This window comes from Cherax quadricarinatus, chromosome 8, assembly GCF_038502225.1.
Source record: "Cherax quadricarinatus isolate ZL_2023a chromosome 8, ASM3850222v1, whole genome shotgun sequence".
Classification (NCBI taxonomy): Eukaryota; Metazoa; Arthropoda; class Malacostraca; order Decapoda; family Parastacidae; genus Cherax; species Cherax quadricarinatus.
The window spans coordinates 21,417,454-21,440,214 of NC_091299.1; the positions used below are offsets into that span (position 1 = coordinate 21,417,454).

The following is a 22,761-nucleotide window of genomic DNA, read 5'->3' on the forward strand; positions in this document are numbered from 1 at the left end:
AACCTTACTCTTTCCTATATTCACTTTTAATTTTCTTCTTTTACATCCCCTACCAAATTCATCCACCAACCTCTGCAACTTCTCTTCAGAATCACCCAAAAGCACTGTGTCATCAGCAAAGAGCAACTGTGACAACTCCCACTTTGTGTTTGATTCTTTATCTTTTAACTCCACACCTCTTGCCAAGACCCTAACATTCACTTCTCTTACAACCCCATGTATAAATATATTGAACAACCATGGTGACATCACACATCTTTGTCTAAGGCCTACTTTTACTGGAAATAATCTCCCTCTCTCCTACATACTCTAACCTGAGCCACACTATCCTCGTAAAAACTCTTCACTGCTCTCAGTAACCTACCTCCTATACCATACACCTGCAACATCTGCCACATTGCCTCCCTATCCATCCTGTCATATGCCTTTTCTAAATCCATAAATGCCACAAAAACCTCTTTACCCTTATCTAAATACTGTTCACCTATATGCTTCACTGTTAACACTTGGTCTACACACCCCCTACCTTTCCTAAAGCCTCCTTGTTCATCTGCTATCCTACTCTGTCTTACTCTTAATTCTTTCAATAATAACTCGACCATACACTTTACCAGGTATACTCAACAGACTTATTCCCCTATAATTTTTGCACTGTCTTGTATCCCCTTTGCCTTTATACAAAGGAACTATGCATGCTCTCTGCCAATCCCTAGGTACCTTACCCTCTTCCAAACATTTATTAAATAATAGCACCAACCACTCCAAAACTATATCCCCTCCTGCTTTTAACATTTCTATCTTTATCCCATCAATCCCAGTTGCCTTACCCCCTTTCATTCTACCCACTGCCTCACGAACTTCCCCCACACTCACAACTGGCTCTTCCTCACTCCTACGAGATGTTATTCCTCCTTGCCCTATACACGAAATCACAGCTTCCCTATCTTCATCAACATTTAACAATTCCTCAAAATATTCTCTCCATCTTCCCGATACCTCTAACTCTTCATTTAATAACTCTCCTCTACTATTTTTAACTGTCAAATCCATTTGTTCCCTAGGCTTCCTCAACTTATTAATCTCACTCCAAAACTTTTTTTTATTTTCAACAAAATTTGTTGATAATATCTTACTCACTCTCTCATTTGCTCTCTTTTTACAATGCTTCACCACTCTCTTAACCTCTCTTTTTCTCTCCATATACTCTTCCTTCCTTGTATCACTTCTACTTTGTAAAAACCTCTCATATGCTAACTTTTTCTCCCTTACTACTCTCTTTACATCATCATTCCACCAATCGTTCTTCTTCCCTCCCGTACCCATTTTCCTGTAACCACAAACTTCTGCTGAACACTCTAACACTACATTCTTAAACCTACCCCATACATCTTCGACCCCATTGCCTATACTCTTACTAGCCCATCTATCCTCCAATAGTTGTTTAAATCTTACCCTAACTGCCTCCTCTTTTAGTTTATACACCTTCACCTCTCTCTTACTTGGTGCTTCTATTTTCCTTGTATCCCATCTACCTTTTACTCTCACTGTAGCTACAACTAGAAAGTGATCTGATATATTTGTGGCCCCTCTATAAACATGTACATCCTGAAGTCTACTCAACAGTCTTTTATCTACCAATACATAGTCCAACAAACTACTGTCCTCTTTCTTAAAATACGTATTACTTATAACTAAACCCCTTTCTATACAAAGTTCAATCAAAGGGCTCCCATTATCATTTACACCTGGCACCCCAAACTTACCTACCACACCCTCCCTAAATTTTTCTCCTACTTTAGCATTTAGGTCCCTACCACAATTACTCTCTCACTTGGTTCAAAGGTTCCTATACATTTGCTTAACATCTCCCAAAATCTCTCTCTCTCCTCTACACTAACTCTTACTCTAGCTATAGCTACAACTAAATAATGATCCGATATATCAGTTGCCCCTCTATAAACATGTACATCCTGGAGCCTACCCATTAACCTTTTATCCACCAATACATAATCTAACAAACTACTTTCATTACGTGCTACATCATACCTTGTATATTTATTTATCCTCTTTTTCAAAAAATATTTATTACTTATTACCAAATCTCTTTCTACATGTAGCTCAATTAAAGGTTCCCCATTTACATTTACCCCTGGCACCCCAAATTTACCTACTACTCCCTCCACAACATTTTTACCCACTTTAGCATTGAAATCCCCAACAACCATTACTCTCACACTTGGTTCAAAACTCCCCACGCATTCACTCATCATTTCCCAAAATCTCTCTCTCTCCTCTACACTTCTGTCTTCTCCAGGCGCATACACACTTACTATAACCCACTTTTCACATCCAACCCTTATTTTACTCCACATAATCCTTGAATTAATACATTTATAGTCCCTCTTTTCCTGCCATATCTTATCCTTCAACATCATTGCTACTCCTTCTTTAACTCTAACTCTATTTGAAACCCCTGACCTAATCCCATGTATTCCTCTCCACTGAAACTCTCCCACCCCCTTCAGCTTTGTTTCACTTAAAGCCAGGACATCCAGCTTCTTCTCATTCATAACATCCACAATCATCTCTTATCATTCACACAACATCCATGCACATGGAAATAAATGGTATAAAATACCGACACAATGGAAATATAAACACAAATGCAGTATAATGTGATCCTTTATTGACTACGTTTCGCCCACACAGTGGGCTTTTTCAAGTCACAAACAGAACTACCTGGGGTGGAAGGAACGCGAGTATTTATAGTCCGGTTCAGAATGCTGAGGTCAGGTGAAGAATGCTGCATCTGATGATGTACCGAGTGGGGTTATAGAGTCTAAAAACTTGGGTAGCTTGGAAAGGAGATTGGATAAGTTTGTGAGCAGACCTTCTACAGTGTTCTTATGTGGGATAGCGATGAAGAAGTTTCTTGGCAAGTGGTTCAGCTATGTTATAGAAGCCACTATTCTGGTTGAAGTTGTCGGATATAGAAATAAGTGATGATTCCAGGATTCTTCGGTATTGAGTGTTGTCTTCTGTGGCGATAAGTCTTGAGTTTCTGTAGTTTATCAAGTGGTTGTGTGAATTACGGTGTTGTACGCAGGCATTCCTTGTGTCGTCAGACCTGCTTGCGTATTGGTGTTCTGAAATACGTGTTTGGAGGTCCCTTGATGTTTCGCCCACGTATAACTTGTTGCAGTCATTACAAGGGATTATGTATACCCCTGCAGAGGATGGAGGCTTGTCCTGTCTACTACTGGTGATGTCCTTGATGGTCGTGGTTGTGGAGGTAGATACTTGGAATGATGTTTTGACAAAGATGTTGGAAACATGTTTGGCAATGGAGTTGGTGGGAAGGACTATGTATCTCTTCTCGGCAGTGTCTTCTCTGGGTGTGTTGAAGATGTTTAATGCTCGCCGTCTGCAGTCTCTGATGAAGTGACGAGGATAGTGGAGTTTAGAAAATATTTGTTCAATTATAGTGCATTCTTCCTCAAGGAACTCGTTGCTGCAGATTCTGAGTGCACGCAGGAAGAAGCCTATAATTACACCACGTTTGGTTTTGGTGTCGTGGTGAGAGTAGAAGTGGAGAAGATCGTTTTGGTTGGTGGGTTTTCGATAGACTTTAAAACGAAGTTCGTGGTCAGCTTTGCAGAGCAGGACATGACGTGACTTCCCTATTCACCAAAGTACCTACTACACAAGCCATCGATCTCTTGAGCAGGAAAATTGACGATTCACTTGATCTTCCCATTCCAGCCAGCGATTTCATCGACCTTGTTGAACTATGTGTTGGCTTTACGTGTTTCTCTTTCGAAAATCACCTCTTTCAGCAGACTTTTGGACTACCCATGGGTTCGCCACTCAGTGCAGTTCTGGCGAACCTATACATGGAACATCTAGAAGCCGAACGTTTCTCCACCATTATTCCTTCGTCTGTCACCTGGCTCCGTTATGTTGACGACATTCTCCTCATAACTCCTAAACGCTTCAACGTTCAAGCTCTCCAAGACAAGCTCAACCAGGTCGAGCCTTCAATCCAGTTCACACTTGAAGAAGAAGTCGACAACACTCTTCCTTTCCTTGATGTCCTGCTCTGCAAAGCTGACCACGAACTTCGTTTTAAAGTCTATCGAAAACCCACCAACCAAAACGATCTTCTCCACTTCTACTCTCACCACGACACCAAAACCAAACGTGGTGTAATTATAGGCTTCTTCCTGCGTGCACTCAGAATCTGCAGCAACGAGTTCCTTGAGGAAGAATGCACTATAATTGAACAAATATTTTCTAAACTCCACTATCCTCGTCACTTCATCAGAGACTGCAGACGGCGAGCATTAAACATCTTCAACACACCCAGAGAAGACACTGCCGAGAAGAGATACATAGTCCTTCCCACCAACTCCATTGCCAAACATGTTTCCAACATCTTTGTCAAAACATCATTCCAAGTATCTACCTCCACAACCACGACCATCAAGGACATCACCAGTAGTAGACAGGACAAGCCTCCATCCTCTGCAGGGGTATACATAATCCCTTGTAATGACTGCAACAAGTTATACGTGGGCGAAACATCAAGGGACCTCCAAACACGTATTTCAGACCACCAATACGCAAGCAGGTCTGACGACACAAGGAATGCCTGCGTACAACACCGTAATTCACACAACCACTTGATAAACTACAGAAACTCAAGACTTATCGCCACAGAAGACAACACTCAATACCGAAGAATCCTGGAATCATCACTTATTTCTATATCCGACAACTTCAACCAGAATAGTGGCTTCTATAACATAGCTGAACCACTTGCCAAGAAACTTCTTCATCGCTATCCCACATAAGAACACTGTAGAAGGTCTGCTCACAAACTTATCCAATCTCCTTTCCAAGCTACCCAAGTTTTTAGACTCTATAACCCCACTCGGTACATCATCAGATGCAGCATTTTTCACCTGACCTCAGCATTCTGAACCGGACTATAAATACTCGCGTTCCTTCCACCCCAGGTAGTTCTGTTTGTGACTTGAAAAAGCCCACTGTGTGGGCGAAACGTAGTCAATAAAGGATCACATTATACTGCATTTGTGTTTATATTTCCATCCATGCACATTTAGACTTCCCACTTTCACAATTTTCTTCTTATTCTTTTTAGTAATCTTTACAGGAAAATAAATACATATTATTATTATTGTAATTACACATTGTAACCTTTACAAAGAAATAAAATCTTTATTCTTTTATTTCTTTGTTTCAGTGCTGATTAGTTAATAGTTTCTTAGGTTAATAATAATAATAATAATACTGTAATAACAATAAGAACATAAGAATGGAGGAACACTGCAGAAGGCCTACTGGCCCATACAAGGCAGGTCCTTATCAAAACGACCTCTACCCTAAGCAACCCAAAAATTAACTCCCGTACCCAATGACACCAATCAAACCCAGCCCCTCCCACTCATATATTTGTCCAATCTCTTCTTAAAGCTACCCAAGGTCCTAGCCTCTATCACCCTACTGGGAAGATTGTTCCACGCATCCACAACTCTGTTAGAAAACCAGTACTTACCTACGTCCTTTCTAAATCTAAATTTATCCAACTTAAATCCATTATTTCTGGTTCTTACCTGGCTCAACACCCTCAGTACTTTATTAATATCTCCTTTGTTTATGCCCGTCATCCATTTATACACTTCAATGATATCTCCCCTCATTCTATGTCTTTCCAGAGAGTGGAGATTTAAGGCTTTAAGTCTATCTTCATACAGGAGATTCCTTACACAGTAAATCATTTGTCATTCTTCTCTGTATGTTCTCTTATGAGTCTATATCCATCCTGTAGTAAGGAGACCAAAACTGAGCAGCATAATAATCTAAATGAGGCCTCACTAGTGATGTATAGAGCTGTAAAATAGCTTTTGGACTTCTGTTACTTATACTTCTTGAGGTAAATCCAAGTATTCTGTTAGCCTTGTTGTGCACACTTAGGCACCGCTGTCTTGGCTTCAGGTTTCTGCTTAATGACTCCCAAGTCTTTTTCACATTCTGTATGATCAAGCTCTACTTCACCTAGTTTATAGCTTTGAGGGTTATTTTCATTACCAAGGACTAGTACCTTACACTTATCAACATTGAACTTCATCTGCCATTTTTCAGACCAAGATGTTAATTTGTTCAAATCCTCCTGGAATTCATTGCTATCCTCCTCAGAATGAATCATGCGGCCTATATTTGTATCATCAGCAAATTTGCTCGTGTCACTCGTAATCCCTTCATCAAGATTATTAATGTAAATTATGAACAAGAAAGGGCCTAAAACTGATCCTTGTGGAACCCCACTAGTGACTAATCCCCATTCAGATTTGACACCCTTAATGGAAACTCTCTGCTTTCTATTGGTAAGCCATGCCTCTATCCATGCTAGAACTTTACCTCCTATACCATGAGCTGCCACTTTTCTTAAAGAGTCTTTTGTGAGGTACTCTTATCAAAGGCTTTACTAGAACATAACATAAGAAAGGAGGATCACTGCAGTAAGCCTGTTGGCCCATACCAGGCAGGTCTTTTACAATCCATCCCACTAACAAAACATTTGCCCAACCCAATTTTCAATGCTACCCAAGAAATAAGCTCTGATAACTCTATCCACTCATATGCAAGTTCCACTCAAATCCAACCCCTCTCACTCATATATTTATCCAACCTAAATTTGAAACTACCCGAAGTCCTAGCCTCAATAACCCAACTAGGTAGACTGTTCCACTCATCAACTACCCTATTTCCAAACCAATACTTTCCTATGTCCTTTCTAAATCTAAACTTGTCTAATTTAAATCCATTACTGCGGGTTCTCTCTTGGAGAGATATCCTCAAGACTTTATTTGTATCCCCTTTACTAATACCCATCTTCCACTTATACACTTCAATCATGTCTCCCCTCATTCTTCGTCTAACAAGTGAATATAATTTAAGGGCCTTCAATCTTTCTTCATAAGGAAGATTTCTAATGCTATGTATTAATTTAGTCATTCTACGTTGAATGTTTTCTAACGAATTTATGTCCATTCTGTAATATGGAGACCAGAACTAAGCTGCATAATCTAGGTGAGGCCTTACTAATGATGTATAAAGCTGTAATATAACCGTTGAACTTCTGTTGCTTACACTTCTTGATATAAATCCCAGTAATCTGTTTGCCTTATTATGTATGCTTAGGCATTGGTGTCTTGGTTTAAGGTTGTTGCTTATCATAACCCCCAAGTCCAAATAAACAATATCATATTCTTTATCACTGTCTTCTGCCTCAAATGTTCTATTGAAGAAAGTCAGTAAATTTGTCAGGCAGGAACGACCTCTCATGAACCCATGCTGAGATTCATTTATCAAGTTATGCTCTTCAAGGTGACTTCTAATAATGTCAGATATAATTGATTCTAGTAACTTGCCCACTAATAATAATTTTATTTTGACATGATACATGGTTGTACAAAGAAATATAATACACCTACCATCTGACTTACGACCGAGCTTAGTTCTAACCAACTGGCCGTAAGTCAAAATGGACGTAAGTCAAACCTTAGAAGATTGCCGACATACTGGGTAGTAGTAGTAGTTACACATGTGGTGGAAATGTCAGTAGGTACATGAGAAAGGTAGGTTACACAAGCTATGGCTTGGGTAGCATAAAAATATAAGTTGGGCAAATGCATATGGATGGATTTGAGAAGGCATGTTTCAGTGTCCCTTGTAGCTTGTCATTGGACTCTCCTTCAGAGACCTGTTTGTGTGCTCTCTGTGAATCTGAACCAGGATGCCCTCTCTTGAGTAACTTTACCAGCAGCTGAAAGAAGAGCTTAGGGTTGCTAAGCTGGAGATATGGCGATTAAAGGAGGAGAACAAGAGGATTCGTAGTAATCCTCCTGTTGTGAGTCCCCAGGTTAAGAGGAGAACTTGGTCAGTGGCTAGGCAACATGGAACCAAGCTGAGGATCAAGAAGACTGTTGGCGAGGCAGAAACAACGAAGAACCAGAAGACTACTGTGGAAACTTCCAACCCATTTTCGGTGCTACCTGACGAATGTGGGTGTTCTACTGGGAATGCCACAATGAGCACCAAGGAAGCATTGGCAGACATGAGTGAGACATCCCTAGAAACCCCAACGAAGACCATCGAGAACGTCTTGATGAATTCCACAAGTGAAGGTGTAGTGCTACCTGATGAATGTGAGTCAACTACTGGCAACATCACGACGGATGATGCCAAGGAAGGTAAAAACATTGTTGTTGTTGGGGATAGCCAGATTAGGTACATGGATAGGGAATTCTGCTTGAAGGATAGGAGTAGGAGGCAGAGTGTGTGTTTTCCTGGGGCTGGGATGAAGGATATTGTTAGCCGTCTGGATGGCATTATGAGAGGTAAAGGGAGCAATCCTATTATCTGTCTCAGTGCTGGAGGCAACGATGTTGGCAGAAGTAGGAGTGAGGACCTGATTAGCAGGTACAGGTCAGTAATAGAGATAATTAGGAGGAAGGGTGGGAACCCTGTCATATGTGGTATTTTGTCAAGGAGAGGAGTTGGAAATGAATGGTTGTCCAGGGCAGTTGGTGTCAATTGCTGGCTGGACAAATAATGTAAGGAAAATGCAGTAACATTCATTGACAACTGGGACCTCTTCTATGGCAGAAATGACATGTATGCCACTGAGCTCCTCAGGAGTGCTAGAATATCTGATACACGAAAGGAGGCGCTGACCAGGGAAGTGGAAACTATCGAACTTAAGTTAAATGACTCTTACAGGAACCAGGAGAGACAGGAGGAACTTAAAGCTATTAGTGAAATTGAAAGAAATTCAAAATATTTCTTTTCATATGCCAAAAATAAGGCAAATACCACATCTAGCATCGGGCCCTTACTCAGACAGGATGGGACTTACACAGATGACAACAAGGAAATGAGTGAAATATTGAAATCCCAGTACGACTCTGTATTTAGTGAACCACTAATCAGTCTGAGGATCGACGACCCAAATGATTTCTTCATGAATGAGCCTAAAAACTCCATAAATGTATGCCAGATTTCCGACATTACCCTAACTCCAATAGATTTCGAAAAAGCCATTGACAACATGCCCATGCACTCAGCCCCGGGATATGTTGTGTATCTTTATATGTACATATATGCTTCTAAACTGTTGTGTTCTGAGTACCTCTGCAGAAACAGTGATTATGTGTGAGTGAGGTGAAAGTGTTGAATGATGATGAAAGTGTTTTCTTTTTGGGGATTTTCTTTCTTTTTGGGTCACCCTGCCTCGGTGGGAGACGGCCAACTTGTTAAAAAAAAAATACATGAGTGAGAGGGGTTGGATTTGAGTGGGACTTGCATATGAGTGGATAGAGTTATCAGAGCTTAATTCTTGGGTGGCATTGAAAACTGGGTTGGGCAAATGTTTTGATAGTGGGATGGATTGTGAAGGACCTGCCTAGTATGGGCCAACAGGCCTGCTGCAGTGTTCCTCCTTTCTTAGGTTCTTATTAAAATTTAGTTTGTCATTAAAGGTGAGAATATTAGTATGAGGTAGCCAGCAGATTGCTCCAACTTTTATAGTAGTTTTTAAATTTTTGGTGGCAAAGTCAGCAAATGTATATTTAGTGTTCATCACTGATACATTTAGAATTACTGCATATTATTTCATTAGTGTTACATGGCAGTCCCTCACTCCATCTGATCAGACCTGCAGTTATGAATGGCTATGTATCCAGGCAAGGTAAAGATGTCTGGTGTGTCATGTTTAAGACAAGTTTCAGTAAGCGAGTTGTTAGCATTTAAATAATCTAGGAGCACTAGGTCATCATACTTTGCCATGTATTTTAGAAATGCATTATTTTTCTTACCAGAAATATACGAATTTAGTGCATGTTTTAAACACAATAACACAGTAATATACAGTGGAACCTTGACTTGCGAGCTTAATCCGTTCCAGGAGCTAGCTCATAACTCAATTTACTTGTATATCAAATTAATTTTCCTCATTTAAATTAATTGAAAAGCCATTAATTCGTTCCTGAACTCTGGAGAAACGAGAAAAAATATTTGAATATGACGCTATTATCAACTGTACGGCTTATTTATCACAATTCATCTAACATGACATTATAAACAATATAAGTAGCACAGTTAATATATACTCTAGAATGAATAAAATAGGCCATAATATGGTGGCAGAGAAAATGGTAAGAGAAAATTGAGTATTTTTAAGGCTAACTGCAGTAGATTACTAGTTTTCTAAGGAAAACACTGAAACAACGTATTTATAAATAAGAAATATCGTATAAAAACTGTTTATATAAAGTATGGGTGGAGGATCCTGAGGGTGGGGGATGTTGATGGAAATCATCGTCCTTTTCTTCTCAGCACTGTCCTTTGCACTTATTTTCTTAGAACCCATGGTTAGAAAAAATTTGGCCAAATGACTGTAAAAAATGCAAACAAGCACGAGAGAACTGCTTCCAAAGCGACGTAAACATGTTTACTGCTTACCAGCTGTGCCAACTAGCAGAAGCAATCTGAATTATTATTATGTAAGTATTGTAGTAAGTTGGTAGACAGCAACCACCCAAGGAGGTACTACTGTCCTGCCAAGTAAAACGAAAGCCTGTAATTGTTTTACATGATGGTAGGATTGCTGGTGTCTTTTGTCTGTCTCATAAATATGCAAGATTACAGGTACGTCTTGCTACTTCTACTTACAATTAGGTCACACTACACATATATGTACATCTTTATTTATACACACTCATCTGAGTTTTCTTTGATGTTATCTTAATAGTTATTGGTCTTATTACTTTTCCTTTTATATTTATGGGGAAGTGGAATAAGAATCTTTCCTCCGTAAGCCATGCGTGTTGTAAAAGTCAACTAAAATGCCGGGACAATGGGCTAGTAACCCCTTTTCCTGTAATAATTACTAAAAAGAATAAGAAGAAAATTGTCAAAGTGGGAAGTCTGAATGTGTGTGGATGTTGTGTAAATGATAAAGAGATAATTGTGATTGTTATGAATGAGCAGAAGCTGGATGTCCTAGCTTTAAGTGAAACAAAGCTGAAGGGGGTGGGAGAGTTTCAGTGGAGAGGAATAAATGGGATTAGGTCAGGGGTTTCAAATAGAGTTAGAGCTAAAGAAGGAGTAGCAATAATGTTGAAGGATAAGCTATGGCAGGAAAAGAGGGACTATAAATGTATTAATTCAAGGATTATGTGGAGTAAAATAAAGGTTGGATGTGAAAAGTGGGTTATAGTAAGCGTATATGCACCTGGAGAAGAGAGAAGTGTAGAGGAGAAAGAGATTTTGGGAAATGATGAGTGAATGCATGGGGAGTTTTGAACTAAGTGTGAGAATAATGGTGGTTGGGGATTTCAATACTAAACTGGGCAAAAATGTTGTGGAGGAAGTGGTAGGTAAATTTGGGGTGCCAGGGGTAAATGAAAATGGGGAGCCTTTAATTGAGCTATGTGTAGAAAGAGGTTTGGTAATAAGTAATACATATTTTATGAAGAAGAGGATAAATAAATATACAAGGTATGATATAGCACGTAATGAAAGTAGTTTGTTAGATTATGTATTGGTGGATAAAAAGTTGATTTGTAGGGTCCAGGATGTACACATTTACAGAGGGGCAGCTGATATATCAGATCATTATTTAGTTGTAGCTACAGTTAGAGTAAGAGGTAGATGGGAAAAGAGGAAAATGGCAACAAGTAAGAGGGAGGTGAAAGTGTATAAACTAAGGGAGGAGGAAGTTTGGGTGAGATATAAGCAACTATTGGCAGAAAGGTGGGCTGGTGCAAGTACACCTACCATCCAACTTATGACCTGCTTGACATACGACCATTCGACTTACGACCAGGTTCTCTATGCCAAATTTCTGGGAAATGAACAACTGTTTGTGTTGTACACAGTGTTTATCCTAAACCTTACAGTATAAAATACAGTACTAACAGCATAAAAAAGTAAAAAATGAAATACCAAAATAAAACAATTAAATAAAGTCATAAAAAAATGTGATGTTCATATTCAGTAGTAAGGTTCGACTTACGTCCATTTCGACTTACGACCGGTTTGTCGGAACCGAACTCAGTCGTAAGCCGGATGGTACCTATATGAGTAGTGGGGAGGTTGAAGAGGGTTGGAATAGTTTTAAAAATGCAGTATTAGAATGTGTGGTAGAAGTTTGTAGTTATAGGAGGGTGGGTGCAGGAGGAAAGAGGAGTGATTGGTGGAATGAAAAAGTAAAGGATGTGATAAAAGAGAAAAAGTTAGCTTATGAGAGGTTTTTACAAAGCAGAAGTGTTATAGCAAAAGAAGAGCAGATGATAGAGTGGGAGAGGTAATGTCAAGAAATTTTAATGAAAATAAGAAAAAATTTTGGAGTTAAACAAGTTAAGAAAGCCTAGGGAAAGTATGGATTTGTCAGTTAAAAACAGAGTAGGGGAGTTAGTAGATGGGGAGATGGAGGTTTTGGGTAGATGGCGAGAGTATTTTGAGGAACTTTTAAATGTTGACGAAGAAAGGGAGGTGGTAATTTCATGCACCGGCCAGGGAGGTATACCATCTTTTAGGAGTGAAGAAGAACAGGATGTGAGTATGGGGGAGGTGCGTGAGGCATTACGTAGAATGAAAGGGGGTAAAGCAGCTGGAACTGACGGGATCATGACAGAAATGTTAAAAGCAGGGGAAGATATAGTGTTGGAGTGGTTGGTATTTTTGTTTATTAAATGTATGAAAGAGGGGAAGGTACCTAAGGATTGGCAGAGAGCATGTATAGTCCCTTTATGCTCTAGTTACTTAAATTAATAATAATAACACTAACAATAATAATAATTATTATTTTTATTAAAATAAGCACTGCCAACTCAGTTCACTGTTTACCTCACTGTGAGAGCAGTTTTCTCATGCTTTGCTTACATTTTTTTCAGTCATTTAGTCAAATTTTATTTTTCTAAGCATGGGTCATAAGAAAGTAAATGTAAAGGACAGTGCTGAGAAGAAAAAGAGAATGATTTCCATAGAATTAAAGCCTGAAATCATAGATAAACAAGCGAAGTGTCCAGGTTTTGGGTTGAGGGGGAACAGAAGGGGGGGGGGAGCTGGCTCGTAACTCAGAGCAAAAACTCGACCCAGTGACGGCTCGTATCTCAAAAAAACTCGTACGTTAGGACACTCGTAAGTCAACGTTCCACTGTATATTTAAAAGTGTACTAACATTCTAAAACTGGAGTAAAAATTAAAATAAGTTCTTGTTCCAAAAATATTTTTAAATGAATCGGTAAATTTGCTACTAATTACTGTAATACACAAATGTGATTATTCCCATATTAACATAAAGAGATGGTCCTGACCTGCGAGATTGAGATGGAGGAGGGTAGTGGAGAGTGCCTGTGGCATGATGGAATGGATGAGGTTGTTGCTGAGGTCTAAATGCTGAAGTTGTGCCATATTGCTCAGTGCCCCAACTAACACCTCTGTGAATATTATTCAGTTGCACATTCACTATGAGATCTCAGAATATTACTGTACTGCAATAGACAGAATTATTTTTTACAAGTAAATTTTTCAGAATTCAATGTTTGACATGAATAAAAATATAATAAGACACCATTACATTGGAAGTTTCATTGTTAAGCCACATTCAAAAGTGTTCAATGAACATTTCAACTTGTTTTTTTTTTCTGATGAAATATAAAGACTAGATATTTTCAATACATATACAGTATATACTGATAGAAATTAAATTCCAGATTCCTTTAGAAATTGTAATCATGGCCTAAATACAGTGGACCCCCGGTTAACGAACTTTTTTCATTCCAGTAGTATGTTCAGGTGCCAGTACTGACCTAATTTTTTCCCATAAGGAATATTGTGAAGTAGATTAGTCCATTTCAGACCCCCAAACATACACGTACAAACGCACTTACATAAATACACTTACATAATTGGTCGGATTTGGAGGTGATCGTTAAGCGGGGGTCCACTGTACTTCTAAACTTCAAATGAAATATTTGTACCCAGGAAAATGTTTACACTGTCAACAATAAATATATAAAAATTTGTAAAACTTGAAGAGAATATTGAATGACTTAAAAAATTAAACAAGATTCATAAAAATTAAACTAAACAGTACAAATACAAAATGTAAATAAAATGCAATACATATATTAATACATGTATATACTACTGTGTACTCACTTATATGTGGTTGCAGGGGTTGAATCACAGCTCCTGGCCCTGCCCCTTCAATGTGTGTGTTTTTTTTAGTGTACTCACCTATTTGTGGTTGCAGGGGTCGAGTCTTAGCTCCTGGCCACGCCTCTTCACCGGTTGCTACTGGGCCCTCTCTCTCCCCGCTCCATGAGCTTTATCAAACCTCGTCTTAAAACTGTGTATGGTTCCTGCCTCCACTACGTCATTTTCTAGGCTATTCCACTGTGTGTGTGTGTGTGTGTGTGTGTGTGTGTGTGTGTGTACTCACCTAGTTGAGGTTGCGGGGGTCGAGTCCGAGCTCCTGGCCCAACCTCTTCACTGGTCACTGCTAGGTCACTCTTCCTGCTCCACGACCTTCATCATATCTGCCTCCACTACATCACTTCCCAGACTATTCCATTTCCTGACAAATCTGTGACTGAAGAAATACTTCCTAACATCCCTTTGACTCATCTAAGTTTACCTGGAGAGAGTTCCGGGGGTCAATGCCCCCGCGGCCCGGTCTGTGACCAGGCCTCCTGGTGGATCAGAGCCTGATCAACGAGGCTGTTACTGCTGGCTGCACGCAAACCAATGTACAAGCCACAGCCCAGCTGGTCAAGAACCGACTTTAGGTGCTTGTCTTCAACTTTCTATTGTGACCCCTTGTTTCTGGGTCCCATCTCTGAAACATCCTGTCTCTCTCCACCTTGTCTATTCCACGGACTATTATGTATGTCATTATCATGACTCCCCTGACCCTCCTGTCCTCCAGTGTTGTCAGACCGATTTCCCTTAACCTCTCTTCATAGAACATTCCCCTTAGCTCTGAAACCAGCCTTGTTGCAAACCTTTGCGCTTTTTCTAATTTCTTGACGTGTTTGACCAGGTGTGGGTTCCAAACTGGTGCTGCTACTCCAGTATGAGCCTGATGTATACACTGTATAAAATCTTGAACGATTCATCACTGAGGTACCGGAACACTATTCTCAGGTTTGCCAGGCACCCATATGCTGCAGCAGTTCAATCAATCAAGTTTATTCTCTATAAGGATTACAATGCGGGGTTTACAGATTTTGGTTATTGTGTGGTTTACATGTAATAAAATACTAATTACAGAGGGGGCCACTAGGATACTTAGCATGGCTAGGCATTTCGGGCAAACTTAGATTAATTCTTAACCCTAAATTATTACAAATTATGGAGTAAGTTGACTAAATACTAAGTGACTAAATACTAGTTTGTGAGTTTAGCAATATGAATGCTTTTGTTTTGGCACAATACATAGTTTCTATATTGGAGTATCACAGGCAAACTTATGACTAGTTAAGATTCATTATTTTAAGATTAAGATTCGTATTTCTGTGCTTATAGTAAATGGGTGAGTGTAAGTGTGAACCACCAGGTGGTTTTTATGTAGTTAGTTGACGGAGTGTATCAGGGAGATAAGATGTTTTCTAACAGTAGTTTTGAAGGTGATGAATGTGTCTGCAGTTCTAGAGTTTTCAGGTAGGGTGTTCCAGATTTTAGGGCCTTTGACATACATGTATATTGAATTTTTGTAAAGGTTTAGTCGGACACGAGGAATGTCGTAGAGATGTTTGTGTCTGGTGTTATGCCTGTGGGTCCTGTCACAACTATCAAGAAAGCATTTTAGGTCAAGGTTAATATTGGAATTTAAGGTTCTGTAGATGTAAATTGCACAGTAGTAAGTGTGGATGTTCTGAACAGGGAGTAAGTTTAGATCAATGAAGAGTGGGGAAGGGGGTGTTGCCAGGGATGGGATTTAGTGATTATTTTTACTGCAGCTTTTTGTTGGGTTATTATTGGCTTTAGGTGTGTTGCTGCAGTTAATCCCCAAGCACAAATAGCATAGGTGAGGTATGGATAAATGAGTGAATGGTATAGTGTGAGAAGGGCATTTTGCGGCATGTAGTATCATATCTTGGAGAGGATCCTAACTGTTTTGGACACTTTTTTTGTTATGTGTTGGATATGGGTGCTGAAATTTAGGTTGTTGTCGAGGTATAGGCCTATGAATTTGCCCTCATTATATCTGGCAATTAGAGTGTTGTTAATCTTAATGTTAAGTTGCTCAACGCCTGCTCTGCTACCAAACATAATATAGTAGATTTTGTCAGTGTTAAGTGTAAGTTTATTGGCTGTCATCCAAGTCGATATTTTGAGCAGCTCCTCGTTAACAATGGTGTTGAGGGTGGCAAGATTAGGGTGAGAGATGACATAAGTCGTGTCGTCAGCAAAGAGAATAGGTTTCAGGTGTTGGGATACGTTTGGAAGATCATTGATGTAAATGAGGAAGAGCAGGGGTCCAAGGACACTTCCCTGCAGTACTCCAGTGTCAAGTGGCCGTGTTGATGATGCTGTGTCTTTAATGGTGACATACTGATACCTATTAGTAAGGTAGGATTTGAAATATGCAAGTGCATGGCCTCTTATACCATAATGGTCAAGTTTATGGAGTAGGATGCCGTGGTCTACTGTGTCAAAAGCTTTTCTTAGGTAAATAAAAATTCCTAGCGGATATTCCTAGCAGATATCTGGTTAATGTGTGCTGGCGACATACTCGGTATTATACTCACCCCTAGATCTTTCTCCTTGAGTGAGGTTTGCAGTCTTTGGCTGCCTAGCCTATACTCTGTCTGCAGTCTTCTTTGCCCTCTTCCGATCTTCATGACTTTGCCTTTGGCAGGGTTAAATTCTAGGAGCCAGTTGCTGGACCACGCATCCAACCTGTCCAGGTTTCATTGTAGACCTGTCTGGTCCACATCTGATTTAATTCTCCTAATTAACTTCACATCATCTGCAAACAGGGACACTTCTGAATCTATCCCTTCCGTCATGTAGTTCACATATACCAAGAATAGCACTGGTCCCAGGACTGACCCCTGTGGGACCCCGCTCGTCACAGGTGCCCACTGTGATACCCCATCACGGACCATGACTCGCTGTTGCCTCCATGTTGTGTATTGTCTGATCCATTGCAGTGCCCTTCCTGTTATATGTGCCTGATCCTCTAGCTTCTGTACTAATCTCTCGTGAGGAACTGTGTTGAAGGCCTACTTGCAGTCCAAGAAAATGCAATCAACCCACCCCCCCTCTCATTTCTTATATCAGTTACCTTGTCATAAAACTCTAGTAGGTTTGTGACACAGGACTTGCCTTTCATGAATCCGTGCTGGCTGTAGTTTATAACCTTGTTCCGCTCCAGGTGCTCCATCACTCTCCTCCTGACAATCTTCTCCATGACTTTGCATACTATACACGTCAGTGACACTGGCCTATAGTTTAGAGCTTCATTTCTGTCTCCTTTCTTAAAGATGGGGACTACATATGCCATCTTCCATACCTCAGGTAGTTGCCCAGTTTCAAGAGATCTGTTGAAGATTGTGGGTAGTGGCACACAGTGTCTCTGCTCCCTCTCTAAGGACCCATGGAGAGATGTCCGGTCCCACCGCCTTTGAGGTATCAAGGTCACTTACGAGCTTCTTCACCTCCTCCTCAGTTGTGTGTATTTCATCCAACACTTGTTGGTATATCATTTGTTGGTGTACCCCGTTTTGTCTTCCCAGTGTCCCTTCAGCCTCCACTGTAAATACTTCCCAAAATCTCATGTTGAGCTCCTCACATACTTCTTGGTCATTTCTTGTGAGCTCCCTACCTTCTTTCCTCAGCCTGTGTGTGTGTATGTGTGTATGCGTATGTGCACACAACACAAACTGTGCATACTAGAATGTCAGACACATCCTCTTCGCCTATGTACAGTACTAGTACATTAGTCAGAGTTAAGGTGGTGGGTTGTGGAGGCTTGATGGAAGTTTGGTGATGCAGAGTTTGTAATTCTTGGTGAATCTCTACTATACAATGATAAACCCTCCCCACATGCATAAAATAAACACGTGCAAATATGAATACATCTGATGATTATTCGCACTGCCTTGCTCACTGAAAGTGATGTTTCCATGGTCATGAGTATTCCTGCCCATGGCCATAAGTACTCATACCCACAGCAGGAGCAAGTTTATGTTCTAAGAAAATCAATTGGCTCTAAAGTGACAAGATCATAAATGTGGATCAAGATCATTGTTAACTGTATCAGTGTAAGTTGGGGTCCTAGTGTACTACACTGTCTTTGTAGCACCTTCCTATATTTTGTGAAATGTTCAAGATGGTAGTGTCATGTGATTAATCATTCATTGTTATGCACCTGGATAGCATTGGGCATCCTTTAAAAAAGTATTTTTAGCAACAGTGAAGCCTTTTAAAATCATAGGACTATGTATCAGTCTAAAGTATCATTTAAATTTCACTGTTCTATTCATTGTTGATGAGTTTAAACTAAATCTCTGAAAGCATAAAATTAACCACTGACGGTGAAGGATGATCACGAACCTGATATATTATTGGAAGATAAATCAAGGTTGATGAGTCTGGTGAAAGCTCTGGTGAACTGCTGAGGGATGGCACTGAGAGCATTGTGAGAGAGAGAGAGGTCAGTAATGGTGTCCTTCACTACCTCCAGATTCAACACACTCGCACTCAAACCCAAGTGAGGACCAATCCACATCTGGAATTTTTTTTTTTTTTAGGTGAATAATTTAATAAATATATCATTTACTACGTTGAAACCATTTTTTCCACATAATTTGCACTGAGAAGATGAGAACAAACAGAAATCATTAACATTCTCTGTAATGGAAAGACAATTTATAAAAATCTTGTGATACAGTCATGCAACAAATGACATGAATATTTTATATAAATATTTGCATAGTAGAAAATATATACAAGTAGCAGTATAGTACAAATATCAAGAAAAACATTTTTAAAGCAGCATAGAAAATAAAAATGAGCAGAATAATAAAATGCAGTATATGAGAAGTAACATGTAAAAAATATACGTTAAGAGCAGCATAATAAAAAAGAATATACATTAAGAGCAGCATAATAAAAACGTATAGAGCAATTTAATAAAATGTATATATGAAGAGCAGCTTAACAGAAAATATACAAATGTGCAAAAAATAACTATAATATACTTTAAAGTACAAAATATTTATTTTGTCTAAGAGATTTTGTGATTAATTGCTGATGATTATCCTCTAGAGAGGGAAAAAAATAATAATTTTGGTGGGATTGTTATCTTGTGACAAGATGTAAGTACTGTTGTGAGGCTGCAACTCTTGCATCAAGTATCATTATTGCAACTGTGTTGAATAAATCAGTGGAATCTTCAACCTTCTCATCTATGGTGTAATCAAGACAGCAAGAGTCACCCTGGTCCTCAGAGGAGGTGATCCAACTGAACTGAATAACTATAGACCTATATCAAACTTCCCCATACGAGTTAACTCCTATCTAATATCTTACAACGTACTTAACCCCTGCCAGTTTGAGTTTAGGCCAAAAAAAAAAAAAAGTACGAATGATGCAATTATACAAATGTTTGAACTGCTATATGCAGTGCTGGAAAAAACTGGATATCCTCTGGGGCTCTTCATAGAATTAAGGAAAGTGTACCACAACCTCTTGCACCTTAAACTAGAAGATTACGGAGTCACAGGACATTCAAGGTATTCAAGGTACAGTGGAACCTCAAAAATCGAACTTAATCCATTCCAGGAGCTAGTTCTAAATTCGAAAAGTCTGAAATTCGAAGCAATATTTCCCGTAAGAAATAATGGAAATACAATTAATCCATTCCAGAAACCCAAAAATATTCACACAAAAAATACATTTTATAGAGATTAATTACAGTTTTACATACAACAAATACTATAGTTTTTAATTATGCATAGTAATACATATAAAATAACATTTTTACTTACCTTTATTGAAGATTGGTGATGGCATCTGGAAGATAAGGAGGAGGAGAGAGGGAGTTGGGGTTAGTGTTTGGAAGGAGAATCTCCCTCCATGAGGACTTCAGGTAAAGCCCTCTCTGGGGTTACTTCCATTCTCTGTCTTTTAATGCCACTAGGACCAGCTTGAGAGTCACTGGACCCCTGTCTCACAAATTAACTGTCCACAGTCCTCTGTTTCTGGCGCCTCTTTAACATTTTCCTAAAATGGGATATGGTTCTGTCACTGAACTTGTTGCAAAGATGGCTTGTTTCAGCTTGCTCAGGGTGGTACTTCTGCACAAACATTTGGACATCATTCCACTTGGCACAAATCTCCTTAATCTTTGAAGAAGGCACCTCATCCACTCCCTATATTAACACCTTTTGCAACATCAGCTTCCTTGATTTCTTTCTTTGACAGGATAGAACCGATGGTCGACTTGTTTTTCCCATACATCCTAGCAAGCTCAACAAGTCTCACACCACTCTCATACTTCTGTATTATTTCCTTTTTCACATCTATTGTGTTTCTCACTTTCTTTACCACAGGGGTGCCACTAGCAAGTTTCTTGGGCCCATGACAGCTTATTTCACAGTCCCATGAGCACTAAACACAACGAAATAATCGTAAAATGCGTGAATGAGAGCGCAGGTTAGTGTTCACTCAAGCATAAACAAAGCTAGACTGCTCATGGCGCCTGCGCGGGGACGCAGACAGAGCAGGCGGCAGACAGGTCCCATACCCAGCGGTCCGAAAATAAGGGCGAGTTCGATAATAGGGATACAGTTTGTCCGAAAAAAATGGTCCTATTTTCGAAACGTTCGATATGTGATACGTTCGATTTTTTAAGGTTCCACTGTATTATAATACACTTCCTACTATTACACTGACTTTCTTCTCTTACCTCTCCAAGTCTGTTGTAATTGAGGTGAAGCTGACGTAGGCGGGGAAAATTTAGCAAGGTCTTCTCTGAAAGATGACTGATCTTGTTACTGCTGAGATCAAGAATCTCCAGCCTTGTTAAATTAACCATTGCTTCAGGTAGTGTCACCAGCAGATTGTGCGAGAGATCAAGGTGAATAAGAGTGCTGGAGTGGGTGGTGAAGGCATCAAGTTGGACCTCAGCAACACCAGAGTTAACAACAGTTACTCTCTCAAGTGGTGATGGTGTAAACAGTGTGTCTGGAGCGAGCTTAGGCAGGATGCAGCTCAAGTATGACACTTCTCGTACTGTCATCCACAGGTCTCTTACATTATCATTGCTGTTCATCATAAAGTGCAGTTAGTTCCTTGTACCACACAAACACTGTATATTATTGCCACCAACAACTCAAAAATTCCTAAATATTATAAGATTATTTCAAAATTAAAATGGTTTCAATCTCATTATGTAAAATGTGCAAAAGTATAATGTTGTAACCTGTTAATTAATTCATCTGAGTTATAAATTCAATTACTGCTAAATCACTAACTACTTCTGTTGAAATATAAAAAATGATGTTCAGTTCTAACCAACTATGATATATATGAAATTACATAATAAAATAAAACAAATTTAATTGAAAATAGAGCATTCAGTGAATAACATCAAATTAAAATTTAATGTTAAGTTGAAATTTAACTTGAAGAATCTTAAAGAGTCAATAAGAAAGTCATGTTGTAATAACAGTGAAGATGTGATTAAACTTTTAAATAATAAGGAACATGGTTTAACTTATAACACAGGAATTAAAAATTAGTGGGAATTTTAAGAGTTGCATTAAAGAAATTCTAGCAACAGCAGAACATTAAAAACAATATTTTGTTAAGTTTTGTTTGAATTCATCAAGTTATAAGTTGTTAATTCACTTGGCAAGTTTTTTCACATTTTTGACCCTGTTATTTACATAGATTTTCTAGAGGTTGAGCCTAACACGAAGAATATCAAAGAATATGATGTTGCGAATTTTATTCTTGTGTAATTTCTTACAGTTTTCCATGTAGTGTCAGTGTGGCTTCAGCAGTAGTATCTATGGCATTAATATTTACAGGTTGAGTGTTCCTTATTTGAAATTCTGAATAATCTAAGAGCTCTGAAATCCGAAAAAAAAACTCTTGAGCACCGACATGATGCCACAAATGGAAAATTCCAGTCAGCTCTGGGGAGGTTCCCATCTGTTGCAATAGGTCTCTCTGTTGGCAGACAGTTGCAACACGTGACCTCACATATCCTAGGTGGGCCTCTGATGTTCTGTTGTCACCAGTTTATCATCAACAGTCATCACCACCAGACCTACATGCAGTTCACCCAACCCTCTCTCTCTTGCATCACTTGTATTACCCTATCATACAACACAAGCAGAGTCTACCTGGAGGGTGTTTGAGGGGAGGGGGTCAACGGCCCTGCAGCCTGGTCCATGACCAGGCATCGTGGTGGATCAGGGACTGATCAAGCAGGCTGATACTACTGGCTGCATGCAATTCACAGTCTGGCTGATCAGGTAGTGCCTTTAGGTGTCTGTCCATCTATCCCTTGAAGAAAATTAGGGATTTATTAGTAATCCTCCTGTCTGTATGCAGGGAGGCAGTTGAACACTCTTGGGCCCCTGACACTTATTGTTTTATATCTTAGTGTACTCACAGCACCCCTACTTTTCATTCGGGGATGATACACTG

The 22,761-nt window shown here is 39.4% G+C and overlaps 1 protein-coding gene across 1 annotated transcript in view; it reads right to left on the minus strand.

Moving 5' to 3' along the window:
• LOC128685461 (uncharacterized) overlaps positions 1-21,414 on the minus strand; it is a 37,611-nt gene extending 16,197 nt beyond the window's left edge. The window contains exons 1-3 of the mRNA XM_070082921.1: positions 21,011-21,414; positions 18,655-18,829; positions 13,404-13,526 (exon numbers count right to left, since the gene is read on the minus strand). Of these exons, the coding sequence (XP_069939022.1) occupies positions 13,404-13,526; positions 18,655-18,829; positions 21,011-21,379 (667 nt within the window). The 5' untranslated portion in view covers positions 21,380-21,414. The remainder of the gene's footprint in view (positions 1-13,403; positions 13,527-18,654; positions 18,830-21,010) is intronic.
• Between the last annotated feature and the right edge of the window lie 1,347 nt (positions 21,415-22,761).